General features: G+C 44.9%; 1 protein-coding gene across 5 annotated transcripts in view; it reads right to left on the bottom strand.

Annotated features, from left to right (window-relative positions):
* Window positions 1-10,750: 10,750 nt before the first annotated feature.
* Window positions 10,751-27,691, bottom strand: part of Kcnip1 (potassium voltage-gated channel interacting protein 1) — a 318,927-nt gene continuing 301,986 nt past the window's right edge. For all 5 annotated transcript variants that reach the window (XM_026401310.1, XM_026401314.2, XM_026401315.1 and 2 more), the window contains 7 exons: window positions 24,530-24,654; window positions 22,969-23,038; window positions 21,619-21,689; window positions 20,758-20,865; window positions 15,376-15,480; window positions 14,143-14,205; window positions 10,751-10,826 (listed from right to left, as the gene is read on the bottom strand). In XM_026401310.1, the coding sequence (XP_026257095.1) occupies window positions 10,779-10,826; window positions 14,143-14,205; window positions 15,376-15,480; window positions 20,758-20,865; window positions 21,619-21,689; window positions 22,969-23,038; window positions 24,530-24,654 (590 nt within the window). In that variant the 3' untranslated portion in view covers window positions 10,751-10,778. The remainder of the gene's footprint in view (window positions 10,827-14,142; window positions 14,206-15,375; window positions 15,481-20,757; window positions 20,866-21,618; window positions 21,690-22,968; window positions 23,039-24,529; window positions 24,655-27,691) is intronic.

Here is a 27,691-nt window from a genome sequence, read left to right as displayed (position 1 = left end):
CTGAGGGTCTTGGTCTGTGGCTGAGGGTCTCTCCTGGAGTTAGAAGCCTGGGCTGTCAGCTTGGTCTGGGAAGGCTGCTTCCTCCCCCAGGCTTTCCAGGATTTAACAACTCCACACCTGCCCCAACCCCAGCCCATCCTCAAAAGCACAGGAGCCCAGGTCTCCTGTCCTCTTTCCCTCTTGGTGATCCTATGCTAGCCTTAAGCACAGGGGCCTGAAGGAGGCTACTGCTGGGCCAGCAGAGGCCTTTGCCTATATTCTGGGGAGCCCTGCCTGCCCTGGGCAGCCTTCTAGGTGGGCAGGAAGGAACTCTGTACTTGGGGGTCACGGTGCTGCTTAGGGTCCAGCTCCACTCTGGCCAGCTCCTGATCCTGGACAGGCCTTTTCACCTCTCCGAGCCTCAGTTTCTTGGCCTATAAAGTGGAGTCATTTCTTCACCTCACTGCAGTGTAGGAGTCACCCTGGGCAGGCAGGACCTGCTCCATCATTTGCAGGGCCCAGTGCAACAGTCAAAGTCCCTTGTTCACAAATTACTGTGAGTTTCTAGGTGGCGGGGAGCAGGGCAGCAAACCAATCTCCTGGCCCTCGGCAACGCGGGATCCTGTGTGTCGGAGTCGCACGCCCTGCTGCCCGCTGGGCGCTGGGAGAGCGACTGCGGCGCGCGTGGGGCTTTTCTAGAGCTCAGTGGAAGGGGCGCGCGGATCCAGACGCCTTCTGTGGCGCGCCAGCCCCATCTAGTGGCGCCAGGGCGAACAGCACCCGCCGCTCACACTCAGGCTGGACCTGGGCACTTGCAGGTCCCACATGCAACTTTGCTTCCGTCCTTCCTCCAGGCAGGTCCTTCCTCCAGGCAGTCGGTGGCCACATCCTCTGTAAGCCCTCCAGGGACTCTCTCTGGCCCCTCCCCGTCATCTTGGCCCCTGGTTTTGGTGAGTCCCTCTTCTGGGCCACCTATGTCCATCACGGAGAGCTTTTCCGTATCCCTCCCAGAGCAATTCCGCCTTCGGGTCTCTCCATGCGCCCTCCTCCAGCTCCCTTCCACCTGCAGCTCCGTCTTGGCATCCAAGGCTGTAAGAGGACCCTAGCTACGTTTGCCTCTTCCACCCCTGGCGGGCCCAGGGTCCTTCCAGCACGTGTCTTTCCTGCCCCTTCCTTTGCAGATACCACTCCCCCACGAGGGGTCCCCATCTCCTACCTGTCTTCCTCCAGGTCCCACCAGTGACAGGAAGCCTCCCAGGAGACTAGAGTCCTCAGGGGTGTCATCCCCTCTAAGGACAGCATCACCCAGGGGCAGTCATAGAGAAGAGCCCTCTGCGGAGGTCCTAGGCAGCCAGGTCAGGAGTGTGCCTAGAACAGGCTGTGGGATTGGACCTGATGGCCTGAAACCCTTGTCCACATTTCTTGGTTTCCTTGTCGGTTAGGTAGAAAGTTAAATGAAACAGGATTACTTTTGTTGGGGGGGGGGGCGGTAAAGATTGGATAAAATAATTTATAGGCATTCAGGATAAAGGGTGGCTCATTATAAGTTCCAAATAAATGTTGCTGTAGTTGTTATTGTCATTACTAAGGCACATATTTATTACTAGCGATGGGACCTTGGGCAAGCAATTTCACCTGTCCAGCTCTCCTGGTCTGGAAAATGGGGAGATAGTTCTCTTCCTATGCCAGGGGCCTGTTGACATCCTGAATGAGGAGACATAGGTAACCTGCTGGGAATGTAGCAGGTGGTTCAGAGATGGGTCCTCTCCCTCACTCCAGGCTCTGGCAGCTCCTCAGATAATCTCCCTTCTTGCTTATCCAGAACTATCTAAGTTTGGTACAGCCATTTTTAACTTCTCATCTGTGATTCTTCAACCAAGCATTAACTCCAAAAGGACCTAACTTAGGACCTAAGCAGGGGTGTCTTAATTTGAGATCCCCAGAGAAACAGAAGTAGGCAGACCCTCATAGGATGCACATATATATGCCAATATCTGCCTGTTTGTCTTCTGTTTATCTGTCTAGAGCGATAGAGACTGATTTATTTTAAGAAATTAGCTTGTGTGATTATGAGAACTAACAAGTCCAGCATTGAGACCCAGGGTAGAGTTGATGCAGCTGCTCCAGTTCCAAGGTCATTTGCAGAATTTCTTCATCTTTCTCTTAAAAGTCCTTCAAATGATTGGATGAGGCCCACTCCTATTATGGAGGAAAACCTGCTCTACTCAAAATCCTCTGGTCTAAATGGTCATCTCATCCCCAAAATACTTTCACAGTGTTGTGTAGACTGGTGTTCCACCCAAGATTGGCTCCCATGGCCTTGCTAGATTAACATGTAAAATTAACTACCACGAGAGAGTGGGAATTTTTATTTTGATGAAGTCAAAGTTATCAGTTGTACTTTTAGGGATCATGCTGTACCAGAAATCTTTTGCCAAGGTCATACAGGCCTCCCACCATCTCTCTCTCTCTCTCTCTCTCTCTCACACACACACACACACACACACACACACAAACACACACACACACACATTTTCTTCTAGAAATTTCATACATTTTGGTTTTGCATTTAGATCTACCATCTATTTGAGCTGATTTTTGTATATGGTATGAGACATGTGTCCACGTCTTTTTTTTTTTGACATATAGACATCTATATGTTCCAGTGTCATTTCTGTTTTATCTATTTTTCTCTTTATGTCAACACCTCCATCTGGATTACTGTAGATTCATAACAAATCTTGATGTAATGTCAATTCTCTGCCTTTGTTCTTTTCAAAATTGTTTTGGCTATCCTAGGATCTTTCATTTCCCTAGGAATTTTAGAATCAGTTTGTCAATTCTAAAAATTAAAAGCCTGCTGGGATGTTGATTGTAATTGAACCTATTGATGAATTTGGGGAGAACTGACATCTTAACACGAATCTTCTGACTCATGAATACTCGAAATTTCTCCTTTTATTTAAATGTTTTAAGTTTCTTTGAGCACTGTTTCATAGTGTTCACTGTGTAGATCTTTGCCTCTTTTGTCAGGCTTACCCCTGAGTATTTAACATTTTTGATGCTATTGTGCAGGTATTGTTCTTCTAATTTCAATTTCTGATTGTTCATTTCTAGCACAAAGACATATAGTTGATTTTTGTGTGTTGACCTTGAACCCCGTCATCTTGCTGGACTCAGTTACCATGGCACTTTTTTAAAAAATATTTTTTTAGTTGAAGATGGACACAATACCTTTATTTTATTTATTCATTTTTATGTGGTGCTGAGGATCGAACCCAGTTGGGCCTCACACATGCTAGGCGAGCGCTCTACCCGTGAGCCCCAACCCCAGCCCCACAGTAGCACTTTTTTATGCATCATTTCACTGGATTTTCTGCACGGATGATTGTGTCATTTGAGAGTAGAGACCCTTTCTAATCTGGATGCCTCCGTTTCTTCTTTTTGCCTGGGTGCTCCAGCCAGAACCTCCAGGGCCACTTTCACAACAGAAGTGGCCAGAGTGGAATCCTTACACAGTTCTTCATCTTGGGGGAAAGCATTCGGCCTCTCACCTGTAAGAATGATGTTAACGCTAGGATTTGGGTAGATTCCCTCCATCAAGTGTGGAAACTCTCACAGTCCTAATATGTGGACAGTTCTTATCATTAGAGAACCATGGGTATTTTTAAAATGCCTTTTTTCTGCATCTATTGAGATAATTTATTGTTTTTCATCTTTCTTCTGTAAATGAGCTGAAATACATAGGCTTTATAAAGTTGTTAAACCAACCTTGTATTCTTGGAATAAACCTCAAGGTCTGTTATCCTATTTTTTAATATTGCTGTGTTGGATTTGATAATATTTTTGCATCTGTTCATGAGGGGTATAGGTCTTCAGTGGTGTATTTTCATGATAACCTTGTCTGAGCTCAGCATCAGGAACACTGGCCTCATTGGAATGATTGGAGGGAAGTCTTTCCTATTTCATGAGAGTTTGTGCAGGATTGGTCTTACTAGTCTTCAAATATTGAAAGGAATTCATAACTACAGTCAGGTGGACCTGGAGTTTTTATTTAATTTCTTAAGTCAGATTTTATTACTGTTTTAAAATTCTTAATTGTAATAAAGTCCACATAACATTTATTAACATCTTTTTTGGGGGAGGGGAAGGGAGTCTGGCCGTGTTGCCCAGGCCTCTAGCCTGGGCTCAAGCCGTGCTCCCACCTCAGCCGCCCAAGCAGATGGGCCTGTGGTTGCTCCCCTAGGCCCCACTCTATTGTCTTAACTAGTCTCAAGGATACAGTTCATCGGTGTTAAATACTTTCATGTTGTTGTGCAACCAATTTCCAGAACTCTTTTCATCTTAAAGAACTGGATTCCATGCCCATGATAAAACAATACCTGTTCCTTCTGTGTTTACTGACCACATTCATGGTCCATGGGTCTTCAGGAAAGGCGCCAAGAACACACGATGGTTTCTTCTCTCTTCCATAAATGGTGTTGGGAAAACTGAATATCCTCATGCAGAATAATGAAATCGAACCCCTATTTCACAACATATAGAAAAATTGAGGTGCATTAAAGAATTCAGTATAAAACCTAAAGTGATGAAACTACCAGGAGAAAAACCTTCTTCACTGGTCTGGGCAATATCTATTTTTTTGGATCTAACCCAAAAGCATAGTTAACAAAAACGAAAACATACACGTGGGATTGCACCCAACTGACAAGGCTTTGAACAGCACAGGAAGCCATCAGCAGAGTAGAGATGACCTTCATAACTGGAGGAAATGCTTGTATTATTCACAGTAGCTGAGATAGAGATTCAAACTCTGTGTGCATCAACAGATGATGGATAGAAACAACATAGTGTCTGCACACGCAGGGATATCACTGAGCCTTAAAAGAGGATGTTCTGCTATTCATGACAACATGGATGACTGGAAGGGCATTATGTTAAGTGAAGTAAGCCAGACACAGAAAGAAGAATCCTGTGTGACTTAGATGTGGAGTCTAGATTCAGAGGAGCAGAAAGCACCGGAAGGTGGGGATGGGGGAGATATTGGTCAAAGGGTAAAAAGTTTCAGTTACACAAGATGAAAAAGTCCAGGAGATCTAATGTATGGCGTGGTAACTATGGTTAATAATCCTGTGCTGTATGCCTGAGATTTGCCAAGAGTGTAGATTTTACATGTTCACACGCACATGGTAACTAGGTGAGGTGGTGGGAGTTAGCTAGGTTGTGGTTGTTGTTTCACAGTGTATATGTAAATCAAACCATCACATTGTACACCTCAAATGTTGAAAGTTTTTACTTGTCAAGTATATCTCACTAAAGATAGAAAAATAAAGTAATAAAATAAATTTAAAATAAAAACAAAAAGAAAAGAATAGAAAAACAAAGCTCCAAAGCTCCCCATTTCCCTCTCCCCAGCCAGCGAGAACCACTGTTCTGTCTCAATGTACCTAACTACTTGTGGAACCCCGTGCGTATGGAATCATGAAGGATTTATTTTTTTTTGACTGGCTTATTTTGCTTAGCATAAAGTCCTCATGTCAGTTTTGATGAGCTGTGTTTTTTTAAGGCACTTTCCCATTTCAGCTAAGTTGTTGAATTTATGTATATAAAGTAGTTCCTAAGACATCCTTATTATTCTTTACTATCCATAGGATCTGTAGTGATGACTCATCTGAGCTGTATTCTGAGAGCCCCCCACCTGAATCCTCAACTTTTAGTTATTTGTACCTTCAAATCCTAGCTAATGAAGCTAGGCATGTGGCTCTTACCAAATTCTAATTACTGGCACCTTGCTTATCTGCAGGTGGCCATCCTACCTTATCACAATATGCATTAGCCTGGTATATTGCAGTCATTTATCAGCAGGGAAAAATGGTAACCAAATTTACTGGAGGGTTTATGAACTGATAATTCCTGGAGCAAATCCAGTTCTTACACTGGTTTGTTTTGGCTTGTGTGGTGTCTTTTAAATACGGAACTAGTTGCTAGAATATAAAAATCAGAGGATTTTACAAATGAGTCCAGGTTTTCAATTTTTCTTGAAAATGGTAGGGTCTAACGATGCTGGGCCCACCCACTTTGCAACAGTATGGCAGGGTCCCCAGAGCGGCTCCTTCATGCTGGGTGTGTGTCCTGTGGTTTGCTACTCACTTCTTTAATCTCCCTGGCTCCCTGTACACATTGAACTTGGAAGTTTCTGTGGTAGTGATTCAGAACAAAAGTCAGAAAGTTTGGCTGCAAATTGTTGCTCCATCACTTCTAGCTACTGGATCACAACCGTGTTACGTAACCTCTCTGAGCCCTGTTTCCTTCTTAGTAAATGGGAATAATAATTAGAACCAAGCTCAAGGCAGTGAGTATAGAATAGGGTAGATACCTGTGAACTCTTCATCACATAGTAAGTGATTCATAACTAACATGTGACATTATTGTGTTGTGACTGTGGAGTAGACAGCAGAGTGGTAAGTTGGATGTGGCACTGAAGTGGGCTTCCTGGACCAGCTTTGCTACCATGCAGCAGTGCATCTGTGGGTTTTTGTTGCCCCATCTGTCCTATGAAGAGGAAGGACAGCATGTCAAGCTATAAGTTACATACAGAAAGTTCAACTCAAACTACCTTAAATAATAAAAAAAATGAAGTTAGCTATATTTGTCTTAAAAAAAAAACAGTAGAGGTAAATGTAACTTCAGGTGATGCTTGAGCAGGCAGTTCAATGCCATCAAGGAATCCATGTTTGTCTCTCTTCCTTGACCTCCATGGTGTACCATGTTTATCAATAGGTGGGCTTCCCTGCAGGTTACAGAATGATCATCTGCAGGCCCCAGGGCTATGTGCTTTTCATCCATACCCAGCAGGAAAGTGAGCCAATGTGTTGCATTGCTCTCCGTAGAAGCCTTAATGTTGGCGCTGTTAGAATTGGCTTAGGTTTTCAGCCTAGAGACAATCACTGTGGCCAGGGGCAAGGGAGAGGGTGATCACCTTGGTCTAGTTCCATGGGCTTTGCTCCTATAACTGGGAAAGTGGTCAGCTCCCCAGCATATCATGGTCTTCAAAGCGCCATTCAGAGGGGTTGGCTCCCCCCAGGGTTGTCCCTCACCTTGAGTTCTAAGCTCTGTCGTCCCAGCCAGCCACTAGACTGGGATGCAGAGCTTACTGGGGTCCTCCAGTGAAGTTGGGCCTTGTTTTGATACTTATTTCTGCTTCTCTAAGAAACCATATGATCATCTTGGCACATGTTCTTGGTGTTATCCCTTTGGAGGAAGAGGGGTTTGGCTTGGATTCATGGACTTTTTTCCTTTCATATTCACTAGTAGCTTTTGTGGAAGCTGCTTTTCAACACCTCTGGTGTTTGCATATCATTAAAGCTAGTTTCAGGAATATAGAGAGAATGGTTTTAATACTCTCTAAGAAATAAAGCTGGGCATGGATTTTGGAGCTTGACAGGTTTTCCAATGTATTTCCAGTTGTGTGGGTAAGCCCTCCCCACCCCCCAATTTATGGGCATCATTTTTTTTTTCTCATTTGAACGATAGGTGTCTTGTGTATCTATCCCACAGAGTTTTATTAGTCTGCTTTTTCATTACTATAAGAAAGCACTGGAGGTTATATTATAGAGAAAAGAGGTTTATTTAGTGCACAATTTTGGAGGCTGAAAGATTGTATGGCCCCATTGGTCCAGTTTCTGGTGAGGATCTAATGGTACATGGCATTGTGACAGGGAGAGGGAGAGATCACACAGTGAGACAGGAAGCTGGAGAGTGGGGAGGGGCCTGGCTTGTTCTTTCATAACGTCCTCTCTGGAGAACCAACCAGGGTCTCACAAGAATGACATCAATTCCTTCTCTGGCAGCATCCCCAGTGACCAAGTTACCTTGCACCAAGCCCTCCTCAAGGTCCCCTCATCTCCTCATGTCGTCACACCAGGGCCAAGCTTCCAGCCCATGAGTGGGTGGGTGGGGGGTCACACTCAAATCACATCCAAAAAGCAAGACACAAATAAGGTCCTGCCCAGGGTGAGCTTCCTGGCATGAGGCCGTGCCCAGCTCAGTGTTGGCTCTTCAGAGATGCTGGGGTCCCCCCTTGTCCCAAGCCTCCCAGCTGCTCTGCCCCAGTGGCTCTCTGTCCTGTCGCCCAGGTATTCTTGTTATGCCACTTTATCTACAGCCATTCTATTTCCTGGAATATGAGGTTCATGACGGCAGGGCACACACCCATCTCAGGGGTGCAGCTTCCAGTTGTGAGCAGGGGGCTGTCTGACTAGAGGAGCCCTGCGCCACCCCCTACGGACAGGAGGGATCTGGGTCGTGGGGCAGGGCTGCTTCTGGCAGAGGTTGATGACCTGGTTTTTCTGGCCTGCCCTGTCCCCAGGCAGGTGGGGCTGCTGGGCAAAGTCTCAGCAGTGTGTGCCACCTGCCTAGTCAAAGTCGAGGTCCGAGCCATGGGCTCGGCAGCTGCGGCAACAGCCACACACTGGAGTCCCCATCTTCGGGCATGTGATGGCAATGGTGATGGTGTGCTGGGTGATTCAGGAGGAGCCCATCCCTTGAGAAGGAAGCAGGAGATGGGGCCAGTGCCGGTGCTGCGACGCTCCTTGGCTCGTACTGGCCGGGACGGCTGTTCCCTGATCTGTCAATCATCCATTTAAGATCGTTCTGAGTTTGCTTCCACTCTGATTTCTGTCCAAGTGGCTCCAGCTGCTGACCTTCCTTTAGCATTGGGTGCCAGGGCTTATTTGATTTCTGATCTGGGAGCTGGCCATCACAGGGAGGGGTACCAGGCCCTCCTCTGCCCTGGAGCAGAACTTCTCAGCCCTGGGGTAGGTCAGCATCATCTGGAGACTGTAGCCAGGGAGGCTGGGGCAACTCTGGGGATTCTGCTGGCTCCATCTGGGATGCTGGCCAGGCACCTGGCACTTCAAAAAGTCCCCCCCCTCTGCTCCCCAGCGACAATGTCCCGCAGTCTGGGTGAAGGCGCTGGCCTGGACCTTCTGTGGGCATCCCGTACACATCTGAGAGGGTCAGAGGCATGGCTACATTCAGGGCTCGATTTCTGCTTATTTTTAAAATTTCCCTTCCCTGCCTTTTACCATCTGTTTCATTAGCCCCTTGTTGGCAGCCTCAGGTACCCCAGAGCTGCACCCAGGAAGTCCAAACTGCATCAGGGCTGAAGCTCTGCCGTTTCCAACTGTGGAGGGCAGCAGCCAGTGGCCATCAGATTCACACAGAAGATGTGTTGGTGGCCTGCTCCTAGGGATCCAGGCCACCCAAGACATCCCCTTCCCCGTGCCAGTTTCCTCAACTATTATAGGGGCTCAAAGAACCCCCAGGTCCGTCTGAACTGACTACAGATGAGTGAGATTTGTGGGAGGCACCCCCAGTTTCTTGGGGGCAAGGAGAGAGTGGGGAGCATTTAATTCCCCGTAATCTTTATCAGCTGTGCTACCTTAGGCAAGTCCCCATATGGAGTCTACCTTCCGGAATGCTCTATAGACTATGAGCATGAAATATGAAAATGAATATAAAGTCCCTTGTGCAGCATCTGGCACATATTAGGGCTTCAGTAAATTGCTTTTTTTTTTTCTTTCCAAGAATGCTACTGTCTGCTCTTAATGTTATGTTAAATGGGAAAAGGAAAATACATGGTGTTTGGCTTAAGTGATCATCTGCTGGTTGTAGGATGAAGCCTCTTATTGACCCCTGCATTCAAGGCCTTGAGCAGGAAGTGATATCCGCCTCCCAGTCAGACCACATGGGCTCTAGGGGGTCTTGGGAGAGCAATCGTGTTGGAGGGAGAGGTTGTGAGGGGTCTTCCCCTGAAGCTGCATTTGCACGTGATCATAGTATTTGAATTTGAATGGGGTGCTGCTTCAGCTGGGACGGAGATTTTTCCGCCTGGCACAAGGAAATGCTAATAACTGGATGCCCTGGTGAATGAATGGACCTTCCCTGTCCCAGCTTACCCCTCCTGCCCAGTGGAGTCATGGAAGAAATGATTGAGAGCGTAAGAAATAGTCCGGTTTATTGATTAGAACATGGTATAAAATCACAGCAATTTGCAGGCATTTCTGGGAGGGCCATGCAGTGCTGGGCGTGAGCAGGGGCTGGAGAGGCGGTACACTCCACTGGGCCATGGCTCCCGCCCTGGGCGTGTTAGGGGACTTGTGTGACTAGCACAGATGCTTGTGTGGGAGAATGATTGGTCCTTGCCTCTGGAGTCGGATGCTGTGGGAGTTTGGGTCATCAGACAACGCCATGCTTCAGAATTCCGTCTTGTTCTACGCGAGTTAGGTGCTGCCTCTCCCCATCTAGACACGGTCAATTCTAATTGTTCAGTACAACACTCTCTTCCCACATAGGAAGAGGAACAGGCACGTTGGTTTGGGAGGCCATCAGAGGATGGTGTGCATTTGGCTGAGGTCCTCTGGCTTCCAGACTCTTCGAGGTCTGCTCGACATGGAGGCAGCGGGCGGGGGCACGTAAGCAGAACACGGTGCACTACTGTTGAAGCTCAAGCAGAGGGACCTTCTGTGGGGCAGCGGCGTGACAAGACGGGCATGCTTCCAAAACAAACTCAAATTTCATCTTGTCTCTCTCAAGAGGAGGGAAGAGGAAGAGCTGGCGATCAGACTGAGCCACTGACGCCAGGCATCTTAGAAAGTCTTCGGCAGGGATTCTTCCAAAGTGTAAAAGGTGTTTCTGTCCCAAGAGTTGATGTGTAAAATCAGAACAAGGGCAGACCAGGGTGCCAAGGTGGTTGTCGAATACAGTGTCTCTAAGAGCCGATGGCTGAGTGTCCCCTGTTATATGACGTTTTGGAACAGCTGGAGAGATCTCATGATGTTGTCATCCTGGGAAGGGAGGAGGGGAAGAGAAGTGGTTAGAACTCTCCAGGGTCCTGGCTGAGAGGTGGATAACTCTGGCGAGCTGGTTTTCCTGTCAGAAGGCACTCTAGGAGGGCATGAGAGGAAGAAGGAAGGGGTCCTAGAACATGGTCAACCAAGGCAAAAGTCCTCCTCTAGCCTAAGGAGGAGTTCAGAAAAAAACAAAAACAAAACACATCATCCAATAAAACTGTGTTCTGTTTGCTTTTCTTTTTCCTCTAAGAAACAAGGGCACTGAGTCAAATGCTTTTTTCTGTATCTATGAAGATGATCACATTTTTTTCTTCTTTATTCTACTCACATGATTAACTACATTGACTGATTCTTAATGTTAAACCAACCTTGCAAGTTTCCATATGAGGGTTATAATACCCTCATAAATCAAGTTGCAAAGATTCTCCTTTTTCTCTCTTCCCTGAGTTTGTACAAGATTAGCATCATTTTGGGGGCTGGGGTTGTAGCTCAGTTGCAGAGCGCTTGCCTAGCATGTGTGAGGCACTGGGTTCCATCCTGAGCACCACATAAAAATACATAAATAAAATAAAAGCATCATGTTCACCTATAACTAATTTTTTTTGAAAAGTAAGATAAAAAGAAGAGATTAGCATCATTTCTTCTTTGTATGTTTGGGAGAATATATAAGTAGAGCTATCTAAGTCTGACATTCTCCTTGGGGGAAAGTTTTAAATTATGATTCAGTATCTTTTTAAAAAAATATGTATTTTTTAGATGTTGATGGGCCTTTATTTTATTCATTTATGCAGTGCTGAGACTTGAACCCAGTGCCTCACATTTGCCAGGCAAGTGCTCTACCCACTGAGCCACAGCCCAGCCCCATGATTCAGTGTCTTTAACAGACATAGGACTATTTAGATTTTCTATTTCTTTTTGTATTAACTTTAATAAGTTGAGTTTTACAAGGATTTTTTTTTTTTTTTTTTTTTTTTGGTACTGGGAATTGAACTTAGGGGCATTTAACCATTAACCTTGAGCCACATCCCCAGCCCTTTTTCTTTTTCTTTTCTTTTTTTTTTTTGCATTTTATTATAGTCAGGGTTTTGCTGAGTTGCTTAGGGCCTTGATAAGTTGCTGAGGCTGGCTTTGAACTCAAAATCCTCCTGCTTCAGCCTCCTGAGCCTCTGGGATTATAGGTGTGCACCACCACGTCTGGATTGAAGGAGTTTATGTCAAACTTACTGGATAATGAACTATTATATTTTTAATGTCTATGAAACCTGTAGGGTGATGTTATTTTTTTTCCCCTGATATTGAAAATTTGAGTTTTCTCTCTTTTTATTCAGTCTTAGCATTTGTCAATTTTATTAGTTTTTTTTTCAAGGAGAGAACTCCTGGCTTTATTGGTTTTGTTATTGAGTGTCTATATTTTACATTTTTTCTAAAAAATATTTTTTAAGGTGTAAGTATCAAATGCAGAAAGTCTTCAAATGTTTGTATATCAAGGAACACACTGCTATATCTATGCATCAGAGAAAATATTTTGAATTACAATGTACTGAAAATGTAACATATCAAAATTTGTGGCATCTAAAGCATTACTCAACTAAAGTAATATTCAGAAGAAAATTTATCCCTAATATAAATATTAGAAAAGAATTATTACAAACCAAAGATCTAAACTTTTATCTAAAAAAAAAAACTGGGAAAACTTCAAACCCTAGAAAATTGAAAATAAGAAAGAAGAAGGAAGAAATTAGAACACAAATTAATGAAATAGAAAGCAGACCTATAATAGAGAAAAATCAACAGAGAAAAAAGTTGATTGTGAATGTCTACAATCTTTTTAAGTTGCTATGTGGCAGTTAATCATATGGAACCTGGAGTCAAGCAACCTGGATTCAAATCCTGGAACTTCCTAGCTGTGTGACCTTGGGCAAGTTATTTAATCTCCATAAAAAATGAGTGCATCATTTTCTTCATGTATACAATTGGGTGGATGGAAATAACTGCCTATGGCGTGGGTGGCAAAAAATAAATGAGTTACTTAATGAACAGCTATAGAAACTGTTGCTGTGATGGAAGAAAATGATTTAAAAGCCACTCTTAGAAGGCAAAGTCAAGAAAACACACCTCAGTAGGGCATGGTACAACACTTATTGTGGTTTGAGTCACATTTCTTAACCTTGTAAGGCCTCAGTTTTCTCTTCTTGAAAATAAATGATCAATATTGCTTTTCAGTCAGTGCATAATGGTTAAATGTCAAGACATTTCTGACCCTACTGATAAGTACCTGCTGGCCTGGGCCTCCCCTCCGACTCCAGGATCTTTCCTTCTGGCTTCCCAGCAACTTTCCCAGGACCCCTGGACCACCCAAAGACCCATCAACTAAAGGTCTAAATGTAAACTTTGCAGAGCTCTTCTAGGGCGCTGGTCAAGGTACATTGCAAGTGGTCAATGTTCAGTCTGATCTAGTTGTTAAATATTTAGAACGCCTCCCTGCACGCAGGACAGCTACTTCACAGGGTTATTGTGAAGTTTATGTAATGCACCTGGAACGTGGTAGGTGCTCAGGATGTGTCAATAACTCCTCGGCTTTCTCACATTTCGGTTCTTGGATAGAGTTCATAGTTAACTGTGTACCTTCCTGAAATAAGGTGCAAGAGGTATAAGTGTATTCCTCTAAAGTAGATGAAGAAATTATTTCCAGTTCAGTCTCTGGAGGAGGCTCTGGAGCTAGACTGTTCATTAGACTTGGTCGAAGTTTGGTCCAAGGACCAGCAACACCGGGGTCAGCTGGGAGGGTGTGCCCTCTCAGGCCCCGCCCCAGGCCTTTGGAGGTGGAGTCTGCATTTTAGCAAGATGGTCAAGGAGGTTGGCTGAACATTAAAGTTCTGGCCATGCTGGTCCAGGGCATTTGTAGGACAGTTCCTAGACCCAGCCCAGATCTATAGTCAAGGCATGTAATATGCACATTCACAACCACCGCAGGGAGTTTTATGCACACTACCGTTTGAGAATAAGAGTGGGTTTTTCCCTTGTAGCCTGGGGAGCAGGGCATGAAGCTAGAGGCAGGTTGAGAAATGGCAGTGTTGTCCACTCACAGAGGTCCCTTCTGGGTTTTCACACCCCAGAACCTGCCTTTGGGCTGCTGCTCAATCCTACTCTTAGCCAAACCAGCCACAGGCCAGGGATCCCTGAACTCCTGAGTGGCTATTGTTGGCTCTCAATGGAGGAATGTGCAGGCTTCTCATTCTTTTCTTCAGGTACCCAAGCCCAGGTCTCCTTTCCCAGATTTAGGGGTATTGTGGCCTGAGGTCTCTCTTACCTCCTGACAGGACTCAAGAAACTCGTCTAAAGTCACGATGCCGTCTTTATTTTTGTCCATTTTCTGAAAGACATGACAGGAAGCACATAAAAGAACCTGATAATCTGCATTTCAAAGCTCACCTTTAAAGGTTCTCACCAGCCAGGCAACTCCATTTGGGCCCTAGTTATAACACTTTGACCTTGGCAAGTTTCTTTAAATCAAAAGACTGGTTCCAGACATCGATTTTTCTGCTGACATCCTAATGTGTTGTATTAGTCTGTTTTCTGTTGCTTTAACAAAATACCTGAGGTTGATTGCTTTAGAAGAAAAGAGGCTTATTCAGCTCACATTTCTGGGGGTTCAAGATCATGGCACTGGTTTGGCTTGGCTCTAGTGAGGGTCTTGTGGAGGATGGCATTGCAATGGTGGGAGCCCATGTGGAAGAGATCACATGGAGAGAGTCTTTCTCTTTTTATAATAACTGGCTCTCATGAGAACTACAGCTTTAATCCATTCTGAGGCCATGTCCAGGGGTCTAAATGACCTTCCAGTAGGTCCCACCTCTTACAGGTCCCATCACCTTCAACCTCCACACTGAGGATAAAGCCTCCCACATGTGAGCCTTTGGGGGCACACTCCAAACATTTCCAACCCTAGCACAGGGAAGCCACTAGCTTGTTCCCTGGCAGGAAGAACACCGGACACAAGAGGTTCCAGTTCCATTTCTGTTGCTGGCTGGGGGAGCTTCCGCTTCCCCATCTGCAAAGTGGACTGGAGTGCGCTCTGAGGTCACTCCACTGCTAGATGAATATTTTTACCCAAATGCCACTAGGATGATGCCACTTGCTTTCTCAAAGGTCAACAGTGTCCCCCTCCTGTACCAGAGCAAGGCACTTCCATTTAGAGGTCGCACAGCCTGACCCACCTAGTTTTAATCCCCCCACCCCTCAGACACAAGTGGTCAGCACCGCACGCGATCAGACAGCTCTTGGTTCACTCAGATGCTCCGAGCGTTTTATGGACTCTAGACTGTTCTGTTCCACTTAGAATTAATCTATTAATTAATCCATTAATACACTTCCCTGTTCTCTTCTGCAGCCTGTGCTTCACAGGGGAAGGGACTCCTCGAGGCCAACACATCTTAGGGTTCCTTCCTGTTCCCCGTAGGGCCACACACAGGGCTGGACACAGGCCTTGGGCTCGGATGCTCCGGTGACCGACCTTAGCGGGTGGGTGGCACATGGCACCCACCTGGAAGAAGACGTCCACGTGCTGCCTGGGCGTGTCCTCTTTGAGCACAGGATACGTGTACTTCCCCATCATGTCATAGATGGCTTTGACAATGTCCATCATCTCCTGGAGAGGGGACAGGGAAGCACATGGGTGGGGACCCCGAGGTCAGGCTCTTCTGAGGTGACAGGGTTTGGGGTCCTGGTTCCCCCCTGTGCTTAATTAACAAGACATTTTTCACTAGACGAGAAGGATTCAAAAGCAAACGGAGGGGCTGTCACCCGGCAGGCTCCTCCTGGAGAGGAGACCAAAGGACGCTCTCCCCGACTGCAGAAGCTCCTGGGTAGTCAGCTGGGTATTGTCCTCAATTGGGGGTGACACGTGGGAGTCCCCATGCACAGGCTGGGGAAGCTGAAATATTATTCTGAATTTCAAAGAAGCTAATGTTCTGGCTTAGAGATTTTAAAAACCCTCACAGGTTCTGTGGCTGTTTTAAATGAAGAAAAAGGAACCAAGCGTCAGGATTATTGATAGGGCACTTGAGTTTTTCTAAAAAAATCTATTATTAATGATTTTAGATTTACAGAAGAGTTACAAAAATAATACAGAAAATTCATGTACATATTCCTTAATATAAGAACTTGTCCAACCAGAGGAAAATGATCAAAACTAGAAGATTTAACCCACTATAGTGCTAAGACCTAAACTGTGGAACTTATTCAAATTGCCTAGGTTACCCCAGGTCTTCTTTCTATTTGCGGATCCCCCACTGCATCTAGTTGTGTGTCCTGAGTCTCCTCAGGCCTGGACACTGTCGATGTAAACACTGGTCAATTAGTTGGCAAAGTGAATCTTGATTTGGAACCTGGTTTTCTTAGGATCAGAAGCAATGCTCTATGTCTTGGTGCCTCATTGCTGGCGATGTTGACCTTGAGTGCTTGATTGAGGTGGTGGCTTCTCCTCGGTTTTAGTGTCTGTCTGTGGATCTTGCTCACAAAAGTTACTATTGTGATGTTTGTCTAATCTGATTCTGTATTCCCTTTACTCTTTCTGTGTTCATTAATTAAACAGAATTCTCCCCATTTTATGTGTATATTCAATTTTTTATTTGTATCAGTATGGACTGATGGATATTCTACATATTTACTACATTTTTTTTACTACATTTTGTTGGTGATAACCCATCATCATTTTTCATTTTTCTGCTTAAATTGCTTCAGTGACTCCTGTAGCCTTTCAACATGTCCCTTCCGGGATCCAGGATTGTCTCGTATTTTCTGTCAATCTGGGGACCAACCACTTCTCCAAGGACACTGGTTCTTGGAGTATTGAGAGAACACCGTGCTACTTTCTGAGTTAAAAATGTAATAGCATACAAATTAACCTACTTTCTGAGTTAAAAATGTAATAGCATACAAATTTTCAGGTCATCTTTGCAACTTGAGAGAGAAATAGCTTTTCATTGTTGTAATAGACTTCACTTTCTTGGTGAGATTTTTTAACATTAGGCATTCATTATTTTTCACGTCATTTCCTGTGAACTTTGTTCAGTTATTTTACTCATTGTGTTTTCTATTTCTGATTGGACGGTGAGAGCTCTTTCTATACTTTGAAAATTGTTAATTTACATAAGAGATATTTTTAAAAATCTACCACATGTTCAATACTGCTTCAAGGAAATGCAAAGGTAAGCACGGGAGATACCCTTGCTTTTGTTAAGATGACTAGCTAGAAATATCAGCCCTTTCTAGGATTACAGGTTGTAAATATTTTAGCTAGTCTGTCATTTGCTTTTCAACTTTGTTTATGATGATTTATGATGTACAGAATGAAAAAGACTTGTAGAGTGAAACTATCAATAGTTTTCTTTTATTACTTCTAACTTTGACTTTATGTGTTTTTCATTCAAGGTCAGGTGTCTGTGTATGACTTCTAGTTCTTTGAGAGTTCAAAATCAACTATATATATCTATGATTAATTTGGATGTATAAGTGGGAATGTTTACTGTCAAAGTAGCTAACCACTTTCCCCAGAATAATTTAATTATCAGTCATCATTTTATTCTTTCCCTTTCTCATAAACCCAGCTCTCACTTGTACTTGGTGTTCTCTTCTGCCCACTGACCCTCCTCTCCTCATTGCACCTGTTATAAAGCTTTAGATCTGTAATTATCTGGTAGAGTCAGTGCCACCATTTTTCTTTTCGAAAATTATCTTTGCTATTCTCATCTGATTACTTTTCCAATGTGACTCTATAACAACTGTGCACATTTTCCTCCCCAAATAGCACTTTCATTCTGAGTAGGAGTAAAATAAATTTAGTTAATTAGAGAATAATTGCTATCTTTACAATATTACTGTCTTTATAACATACTCGCCTTCAGAAAATGGCGCATCTCTCTACTTATTCACGTTTTCCTTTTTGTATTTCCCCCCAAAACCTTTTATCATCTAAATTATGGATATTGAAAAATACCTATGTGCTTTGAATTTTACTATTGTATTATAATATCTTTGTTACAGTTTTCTGTGTAGTTATAACTGACCAACCAACGTCTTTTTGTTATATATATATATATATATATATATATATATACATATATATATAACTTTAAGTTCTATTATTATATATATATAACTTTTATATATAATAATATATTATATAATAATATATATATATATATATATATATATATATATATATATAACACTTTAAGTTCTATTATTTTAAGTTGATTTTCTTGTCTTTGTTTTCCAGATAAAACATAGAATCATTAATAAAGGATGTTGCAACCTCCTGTATTTATGTTTCATTTCTTTTTCTGACTTATCATACTTGAAGAACTTTTAGAGAATGTTAAATAACAGTGTAGGTGAGCTGTGTGTACTCTTGTCTCATTCTTGCTATAACTGGGAACCTCTAGTGTCACTATGAAATATGAAACTGGGTATCATGCTGGGGTATTTATGCTGAAGAAGTATTGTACTCCTAATTTATTAGCAGTTCTTAAAAATATCAAGAATAGATGGTAAATTTTATCGAATGTGATTTTAGCATCATATCATTTAATCTTCTGATATATTGATCTGATGAATTATTTAACAGACTTTCTCTACTATTGAATTATTCCTGCAATAAACCTCATCCTAGTCATATGCATTTCTTTAGAGTACTAGGATTCATTTCATTTGGAATTTGTGATTTATATTTTGAGTGATATTGGACTCTTGTTTTCTTTTTTGCTTGATGGGACTTTCTTTTTCATTCAACACATTTTTTTGAGCACTTTCTATGCCTAGCCCTGAGCACTTCCGCCTTATAGTACACTTTTAAAAAAATAAATCAAACTTATTGAGGCATAATGTTCTTACAACAGATTAATCCACATAAAGTGTACCCTTAGATGAGTTTTGAAAAATGCATACACCCATGTCACTGCCACACACCCAAGATATGGAGTATTTTCATGTCCCTTTGCAGTATCTGTCAACCTCTGGCACCAGAAAACCACTGGTAAAATTTATGTCACTATGGAGTCACTTGCATTTTCTAGAATTTCAGATAAATGGAATCATACAGTATAACTGAATTATCTTCATCCACTGGTTCATGGGACTCAGGGCCACTGATGCTGGCAACATCGTGTGTTTCCTCTTACTGCCGAGTGGTAACCCATTGCATGGACACACCACAATATGTTTATCCATTGTCCAGTTAGCAGACATTATTTGGGTTGTTTTCTGTTTGGGGGCTGTTATGAAGAAAGCTGCTATGAATAGCTCTGCTTTTGGAATTACATATTTTTTACATATTTTGAGTAAATCTCTGAAGGTGGGTTTTCTGGATCCTATGTTAATTGCATGTTGAACTTTATCAAAGATGCTGAGACATTTTCTGCATGTCTGTGTCATCTTACATCCCACCAGCCTGCACGAGTTTCTATTGCTCCACATCCTTCCAGCAAGTGGTCTTTTTCATGGCAGCCATTCTGCTGGGTGTATAATTATATTTTGTTACAGTTATAATTTGCATTTTTTGAAGGCCAGAGATATGGAGAAATTTTTCATGGGCTTATTAGCCATTCACTGATCTTCCTTTTTGAAGTATCTGTTCAGCTTTTTTACCTACTTTTAACTGAGTTATCTTCTTATTGAATTATAAACATTCATTTTATATTTTGGACACCCACCTTTTGTAAGATATAGAACTTAAAAGCCTTTTCTCTGAGTCTCTGGCTTCCATTTGCCCCCTGCCTTTTCAGTGCTGAGGACCTATCCCTGGGCCTCAAGCATGCGAGGTAAGTGCTCCACCCCTGAGCTGCACCCTGGCCCTGCAATTCTACTTCCCTAAAGGTGTCTTCCAAGGAGCTCTGTCTTGCCTCAGAGCCTCTCAAGTGGCTGTTCCTTTTGCAGGAACACTTTTCCTGGCTTTTGCATATCTGGCACCAGTGTGGCAACACCATCTTAGTCGCCTTTGCCACCGTCCCTGCTAAGACATCTACCTATCTGTCTGCATTGGGCCTGTTTACTGTCCCTCCTCCATGCTGCTCTGTGGGAGCAAGCCGGGTCTGATGGTTTGCCTCTTTCTCTCCAGCACCTAGAACACCTGGGAACCCTCACACAGGTGTTGAGCAGCACGAGACGGAATGAATGAGGAATGAAGTTAAGGAAATCTTCTGAGCATCAGTGTTCTCTCCTTACCAAGAGAACCTGGCAGGGCTGAGGTGAAGGTCAGAGAGGATGTCCAACCTCTGGGCAGCATGCCTGGCTCATAGGAGCTCAGCAAATGGGATGCCTCGGATGCTCAACTCAAGCAGACATCAATCACAGTGAGTTTTGAGACAGGCCTGTGAGCATCTCATCAGCTGAACGCGTATTGAGGCTCTAAGTGTCAATCAATGATTCCAGGATTGATTGGCATGATTTCTTTAAAGACAGTGACAGCTCCCTTCTTCCTTTCTCTGGCTTTATTTAGGTGACGCTGTGCTGGGGCGATCCCATGGTAGTCCCCTCTTCTTTAAAAATCTCTTTTCTCTTTAGGGACTGCCTGTCATTTCACCATTTCAGCTTTGGGCTCTAAAGTGTGGCTGCTAACTGGCTAAAATTGCACGTCCCCTATAAGGAGGAGGCCTTCACTAAAACAAATCATGGGTGGTGTGAACCGAATCTGTGTGGCCCAGGACACAGGAGGCTGCCGAATCCTCTCTCCAGCACCTGGGAACAGGGCAGGGCCAGCAGTGGGGGTAGTCAAAGACACCTTGTTCATTTTTCTGGGACCAGCCCTGTGGCCCCAAAGTGAATCTGCTGCGTCATTCAGATAATTTTATCCTCATGTCTGGGAGTTGCTTTCTAGTCTCTTGGCACCTCCATTGTCCCCGTCAGCCCCTGCTCTCAGCTCACTTACCTCTTTGTTTATGTATCCATCTTTATTGATGTCATACAAATTAAATGTCCACCTTAGTTTCTCATGGACAGTTCCTCTCAGTAAAATCGACAGAGCAGTTACAAAGTCCTGAAGCAGAAGAGACAGGAGTGGGTGAGCCACCAAGCTGCTGGGTGGGCAGCCGGCTCTGTGGGTCAGACTCCGTGGGGCTTTTATAGAATGACATCTCTCCCTCCCATCTGGTGTGCCCAAAGGTTATGGCCAAGCTGGCTGAGGAGCTCCCTCTGGGCACTGCCCACGCTGCCCCCTGTGAGGAAGGTGCCCCTTGGGGGAGAACAGAGCTCTGCATTGTGAGTCACCCCCAGGCAGTTAAGTAAGCCACCTCCATTCCAGACTGACCCCAGGTTTGCGATCCTGTGCTTGTCATGCTCTAGCAACTCCCGGCGGGGACTCTGGACAGGGACTATGGCTGCCCATGTTTCCGCCTGCCTCCGCCACCTGCTAGCTCTCCAACCTTGGCAGAGCTGCTCAGCCTGTCTTTGCCTTACTTTCCTCATCAGGAAAATGACAGGAAGCAACTCAGCCCAGCACTGAAGGGGTATTGTGAGGATTCCAGGAGATGGCCAATGCACAACGCTGAGTCCAGCGGGCAAGTGAACGCTTAAACTTGTCAGGCTCAGACCCCAAGTCCTCGAGGACCTGGAGAGTGGGGAGATTTGCTTCTCTCTCTCTTTAGGAAATGTTCATCACATGGATAAAGTTTCTTTGTTTTGACTGAGAGCTTTCCCTGATGTGACCCATTCCCCCCAGGACCCTGTGACTTAGAGGGAGAGGCAACAGGAAGCAGGGGACTCCCAGAATGTACCCAAGAGACTAGCATACCTCGAACTTCACGGAGCCCGCCTGGGTGGTGTCGAAGGCGTTGAAGAGGTAATGGGCGTAGGTGCTGGCGTCTGCAGGCAGAGAGGGGGCAGGTGAGGAGCTGAGGCTCTGCACGGGGGAGGGGGCTTTAAACACAGAGGCAGGGTTTTGGCCAGAAGGACAGGGCGACAGAAAGGAGAGACTGGTGGGCTGAAGCCCACTGGCTCAACCCCTGGGGTTCAGGTGGGTGGTTCTAGTAAACAGTGGGACATGCCCTTGCTCCTCCTCTAGCCATCTTGAGATGATTCTGGTCTCCCTGTGCATGTAGCCTCTGGTGGCTGGCTGGCTGGCTGGCGACTGCGTGAGGGTCTGAGCAGCCACGTGGTGCTATAGAAACAGCCTTTGCTCAGGAGCCGAGACCTGGCTTGGGTGGCAGCTCTGTTACAACAGAGCTGTGTGTCTGGAGGCATCCAAAGCAACCTCTCTGGACATCCATGTAGTAAGACCTATGTCTTGACATTTTTGAAGAAGTATGTTAAACTAGAGCCCCACCTGCCACCCAGCAAAGCCTAACAAAGACAGCTCAACAGAGGTCAAGAAACCGGTTCCCTCAACTTGGGTTGGGGCCTGTGCTGGGCACCTAGGGAAGCACCGTCTGCTGCTGAGGAGGCCCATGGTCAGCAGGGCCTGTAACGTGTTTGGGACTTGGATCTCTGTATTGTCCAGATCCAGGGACAGGATTCTGCAGGAGATGGCTCCTGGGGACAGAATGCAAGGTGGCATATGACACACAGAAGTCTCAGGAGGGACCGCTAATGTGGCCCTAGGTCCCTGGGGCCAGAGCTGTTCCTAAGGATCAGGTAGGTGATGGAGCAGGTGCCGGGGGTCCAGTACCCTTGCTATGCAGCTTCATAAGCATGACTTTGTGCTGTCCGTATCTTGGTGGACTCGTCTATTTTATAGTTTCTAGCAGTTGCTAAACTTCTTTCCCAAACTTCTGGCTGGTCTCAGAAAGAGTCTGGCCCCCTGGAGGAGCCGGTGTGGAAAGCTTGGCCCCAGGCACTTCTGGGATCCCCCTGTCTGCCATGCACTAAGGCGTGGTCCTGGTAACATGCCCAGGGTCTCTGAAACTCGCTTGTTCCTTCTGGGGTCACAATATCTGCTTTCCGGAGCTGCCAGGAGACCTCTGAGGGACGCCACCCACCTCCCTCCCCTCCTGGAGTGGGTCCTTTCAGTGTTCTTTTCTGTTGACGCTTTAGAGAACCCCACAGCTTTAATAAGGAGGAGACAGGAAAGGAGGGTGGACTTGGAGGAAGGGACGGTGCCCACTGGAGAGGGAGCAGAGAGGGCCTTCATCAATGTCAGACTCACCTCCATGAGGAAAGAACTGGGCATAGATCTGCTTGAAGGTCTCTTCATTGACCACGCCACTGGGGCACTCCTGGGTGGAGGGAGAGAGTCAGTGGGACATGTCTGGGGGTCCGCCCCAGGAGAGGAGCCTGGACCCACCCTTGGGGTCCAGGTTCCTCTGATCCCTGGTGGGCAGCCCTGCACAGCACCCATGCATTTCTGTGTCTCTCAGGCGGGTGTCTGGGACGTAATCCCACCTTAGGACCAAACCTGCTTTGCAAAATGATGAGATGTCATCTGAGAATGGACGTCGCACAGGGGAAAGAATTGGGGCTTCAGGGTTAAACAACATGGTTTTGGATCCTGGTTAAAGCATTTCTAAGCTTTGTGACTAGGGTCATGTCAGTCTCTGATCCCCAACATCTTGACCTGTAGAAAGGGGGCCAATTTTCCCAACAAGGTTGTTGGGCAGTTTAACCCATCGTCTCGAGGTGGACCACCTATAAAAACTTAACATAGTGTATGCTATATCATATAATTTTAAAATCAGAACATAATTATTATAATATTAATATAATAACACATAAGTTCAAGATTATGATTTCCAACCCATTTTCATGTCGACTTCATTGACATATTTGAGAATTGTAAACTTAATGTATGATGTGGCACAGAACCACGGTCGATGCCAACCCATGTCGATTCGCCTCTGTTCTGGACACTGTGCCATCTGCTGCCATCCAGCTGCCTCTTCCTTCAGCTGCCTCTTCAAGATCGCAAGGGAGAGGCCCAAGGGCAGCAAGCCAGGTATAGGACAGGCACAACCAGAGCTCAGTAGGAGGGTAGGTGCCCCAGGATTGTCAGATACCTTCAGGAGGTATGGGAATCCCTAACAGCCTTGGGAACACTGAGACTGTGCTCAGTTTGGAATTGACCAAGTTCCGCCTGTAGGCTGCACCTGGAGGAGGGTGACAGGAGCACCTCCCTCTAACCCAATCCACCCCAGGATTTGGGAAGAAGTTTGCATTGAGATTTAAGCTTAAAAAAACAAAATAAAATAAAACCAGTATCCAGGATGGACCCTGAGAACTCTTGATACTTACTTCCCCGAGATGGCAGGATGTATTAATGTAGCTACTACTAACTCCCTGCCCCTGACTCCACCCCCAGTTACCCCTTGGCTTCCTGTGTAGCTCACAGGAAGAGGTTCCAGCAAGAGGAGAGGGGTGTCTGGTCCCACTATCAGTCTGTATTTCATGGTCCACGAATACAGGGACATTCAGGCTGACACGTCAGCCCGTGTGAGCTTGATTAGCTAAGTGAGCGAGCTCAATTGCACCAAGATGAGGGTGTGAGTACCTGCAGCCGAGGCTGGCTCAGGACAGGGCAGTCTCCCATGGTGGCGCCACCCTGTGGAGTTTCTGGCCGCCAGCTGACTGCCCTCACCTGGAGCTGATCTTGTGCCCCCTTTGCCCTGGTGGCCTCCCTTGCACAACCACAAATCTGGGACACTCCCTTGGGGGCTCCCATGACACTGGGAGGCATCAGCCCATGCAGAGCCCGTGTGCCTGCCCCATCTTACGTTTTTGAAGCCTCGGTAGAGCACTTGCAGCTCCCTCTTGGTGAAGTTGGTCTGGGCCTCGAGCTGCTCCAGTCCTTCAGGCCGGTGGCACACTATGGTCATCTCCAGCTCATCTTCAATTTTATCTGGAACCAGAGGGGACGGCATTGGAGCATGACCTCAGAGGCCACTCTTGTCAGGCCACAGTCTGGACTGTCCAAAGATGGAGGTCATGGTGTGGGACATAGGTGGGTGGTGGGTTGGGGTCCACCCGGAACCCCACTTCCCTGACCAGTACTGTCTGTCTCACCATCTGTCTACTCTGTGACTCTAGGTGTGACAGATGCCAAAAGGGAGGGAGTGTCAGCTGTGACAGGGAGGTAGGGAAAGGAGGGTGGATGTGAAACCGATTTCCTTCCTTTCCAAACATCCTTATAGCATATTCAAATTGCTGCCCGCTGGACCTTCTGAATCTGCAGACACAGGTAAGCCGGCAGAAGGACAAACACTCTCCCATCAGCAAAGGGAGCAAATCTATAGAGAAAATTGAAGTCTCCCGGCATGGGACACCTGCAGGAAGACTAGCATGACTTAGTTAAAAGTTCTAATTGTGGACTGTTACATGCTAATTTAAAAATCTGCATTTTACATGGTATTGTTTCATAGTATCTGCAAGATATTCTTAAGTACTAGGAAAATGACTTCAATAAGAGCTACTTTGTATAAATAAAAGCTCTGGTAGCATTTGAAGGGCCCCAAACCATTGAGAGTTGCTTTTGTTCTTCCTTAGAGGGTACTACATGTGGTAACAGTGTTGCACTAGCTGTTTAGAAAGTGCCCAGTAAAGCCAGCAATTTGTCCACTTTGCATTGAAGGATCACAACACTCATGAATTAGTGGAACCTTCCAGATGCTTTATTATCAGAGGCATAAGTGACTCTTTTCCTTTGGGCTCTGCTGGAATGCTTTCAATAAATTTATTCCAATCAAGAACCAATAACCACTTGACCTTCCATGCCTACCCATGTCACGCAGACAGACATCATCAGACCCATGGAGTGAACAACTGTAAATCTGAACTTGCAAAACTAGCAAAGAGATGGATGGGCGTCTGGAACACACACATCATGTCATCGTCATACCCATGAGAGGCTGATCGTCCCTGTGGGAGAAAGGGCTGAGCAGGTGCTTTAAATTCTATGCACTTCTCTCATCAGGGTTGATCTCTTTGTGACAGATTAGCTCTGCAATTGTTACTTTCCCTTTTCAGATTTTGATTCCAGTGAGAAAGGAATCCATCAAAGGAAGTTTGCATTTTGTACATATCCCCAAAGGTAAGGGATAAGGCTACAATAACTTGGTAACAATTCCTAATTGATATCTTTTCTTATGTGCTGGGCAACAACACATATCACCTTATCCTTTTGGGAATGAGGCAGATGATCCAATATAAATAAGGCACTCTGTTTATACAATGTAGTGGCAAGTGGCCCATTTCTTCATAATTCTTGCAGAGCCTTTAATGTTATGTTTGTAGCTAATGAGATAAGTAGCAATTATCTAAACACTGGAACATTTCTATGTAAATGAAAGGGCCGATTCTCAGGAAATAGAAGGAAAAAAAAGAGAAAATGAAAAAAATCCACATAAGTCTAATCTAGGATGCTTACATATATTTTATGTATATTTTAAACTCATTTGAAAACAGAAATCAAATATTGGTTTAAATCTCCTACTATTAGATCCAATACGCCTTTCGTAAAAATGCACATATATTTAACTGTGCATACATTCTTTAATTTTTTTTTTTAAAAAACTGTGCATATATTCCAAAGAAACTTTAGAAGAGGCCACAGAGGTTTTAGTATCCCTCTTATTACCCCTTGCTGTCAGCATGGGCCCAGTAAAGGAAGGGGAAGCAGCAAAAATCAAATTAAAATATAAATAAGGAATTTTTAGAAAAAACGATGCAGTTTTGAAGGTATCAAGTCTACCTGTTGAGTTTTCACTTATCCAAAAGCATGAAACTCTTTTTTGCAGTGGGGTCTCATTCCTTATTCTTCATGGAACCAAATTCTTTCCTAGCTCAGGGAAATTTCTTTGCAAAAGTTAGAAAGAATCCGATTCAGAAATGTTACTTGCTTCCTATCATCTTTATTAAAAATGCACTAAGTAATTATTGAAACATCAACGACTGGACCCACTTCATTAAGGTGGAACCGGAAGTTATTAATAAATGATTTGCCTGCTGTCTGCACGGCAGGATCAATTTCCATATGCAACAGATCCAGTCTCAGTCCCATCTGGGTGTTTGGATAGTGCTCACCGAGCTTTTGCTTTCATTTGCTTTAACAAATCATTGTTATTTGATTTTTCTGTCTGAAAAGAGCAGGGACAAAATGGAATTCACATTTTGGGGGTTCAGAGGCTGGGGAATTGCTTGTGGATATTAGGAACTTAAATCAGAGATTTAATACTGTGGAAATGACTCCCTAACAAGAATCAATTTGAACAACTTCTCTTTATTCAAATGTTTTTATGCAACTTGGTGTTGGGGAGGGGTGAGAAGGTCCCCACCCTTCCCATGTAGGACTTAGAAGACAATTACCCAATCGGTTCAGGTGATTTTCTGTCTGAGTGACTCACCAAGTGATAATCTCTCCCACTGGGGGTAATTATGAGATGGAATAACCCACCAGAGGGTGCTGCACAGATTCCCACACAGAATAGTCCATGACTCAGGGTTTCGGGCTATTCTGAGAGTAGGATGAGAGCGTTAGACCCTCTCAGATTAAGAGACAGCAAACTCTGCATTGTTTGCCTACACCTTCCTGAGTTTCTGTGTCTTTAAAACACACAGGGGCCCATGCTAGGGCTTCTAGCAAATATGTCTTACAAGCTCTGTCACTAACTAGTTTATATCTGTGTCCTAGGTCACATAGGCAAACTGTGACAGAGCTGGACCCCAAATCCAGACAGTCCCAGCTCTTTTGTTGGGGCTACGGGTCCCCACAGTGGCTTCTGCTTCCTTCCAGTGCAATTTGCAAGCTGGTTTTAACCAGCCTGAGGTAGTCCTGTTCCTAATAAGCCCCACGCCTGAGTGTAAATTAGACCCTCAGACTGTGCGGCTACGGTCTTCTCCCCGGTGAGATGTTTCTTGTGAGACTCCTGAACACGGCCATG

The sequence above is a fragment of the Urocitellus parryii genome, chromosome 1 (genome assembly GCF_045843805.1).
Source record: "Urocitellus parryii isolate mUroPar1 chromosome 1, mUroPar1.hap1, whole genome shotgun sequence".
In the NCBI taxonomy this organism is placed as follows: Eukaryota; Metazoa; Chordata; class Mammalia; order Rodentia; family Sciuridae; genus Urocitellus; species Urocitellus parryii.
The sequence above is the reverse complement of the archived record's forward strand: the minus strand, read 5'-3'. Positions and strand labels throughout refer to the sequence as shown.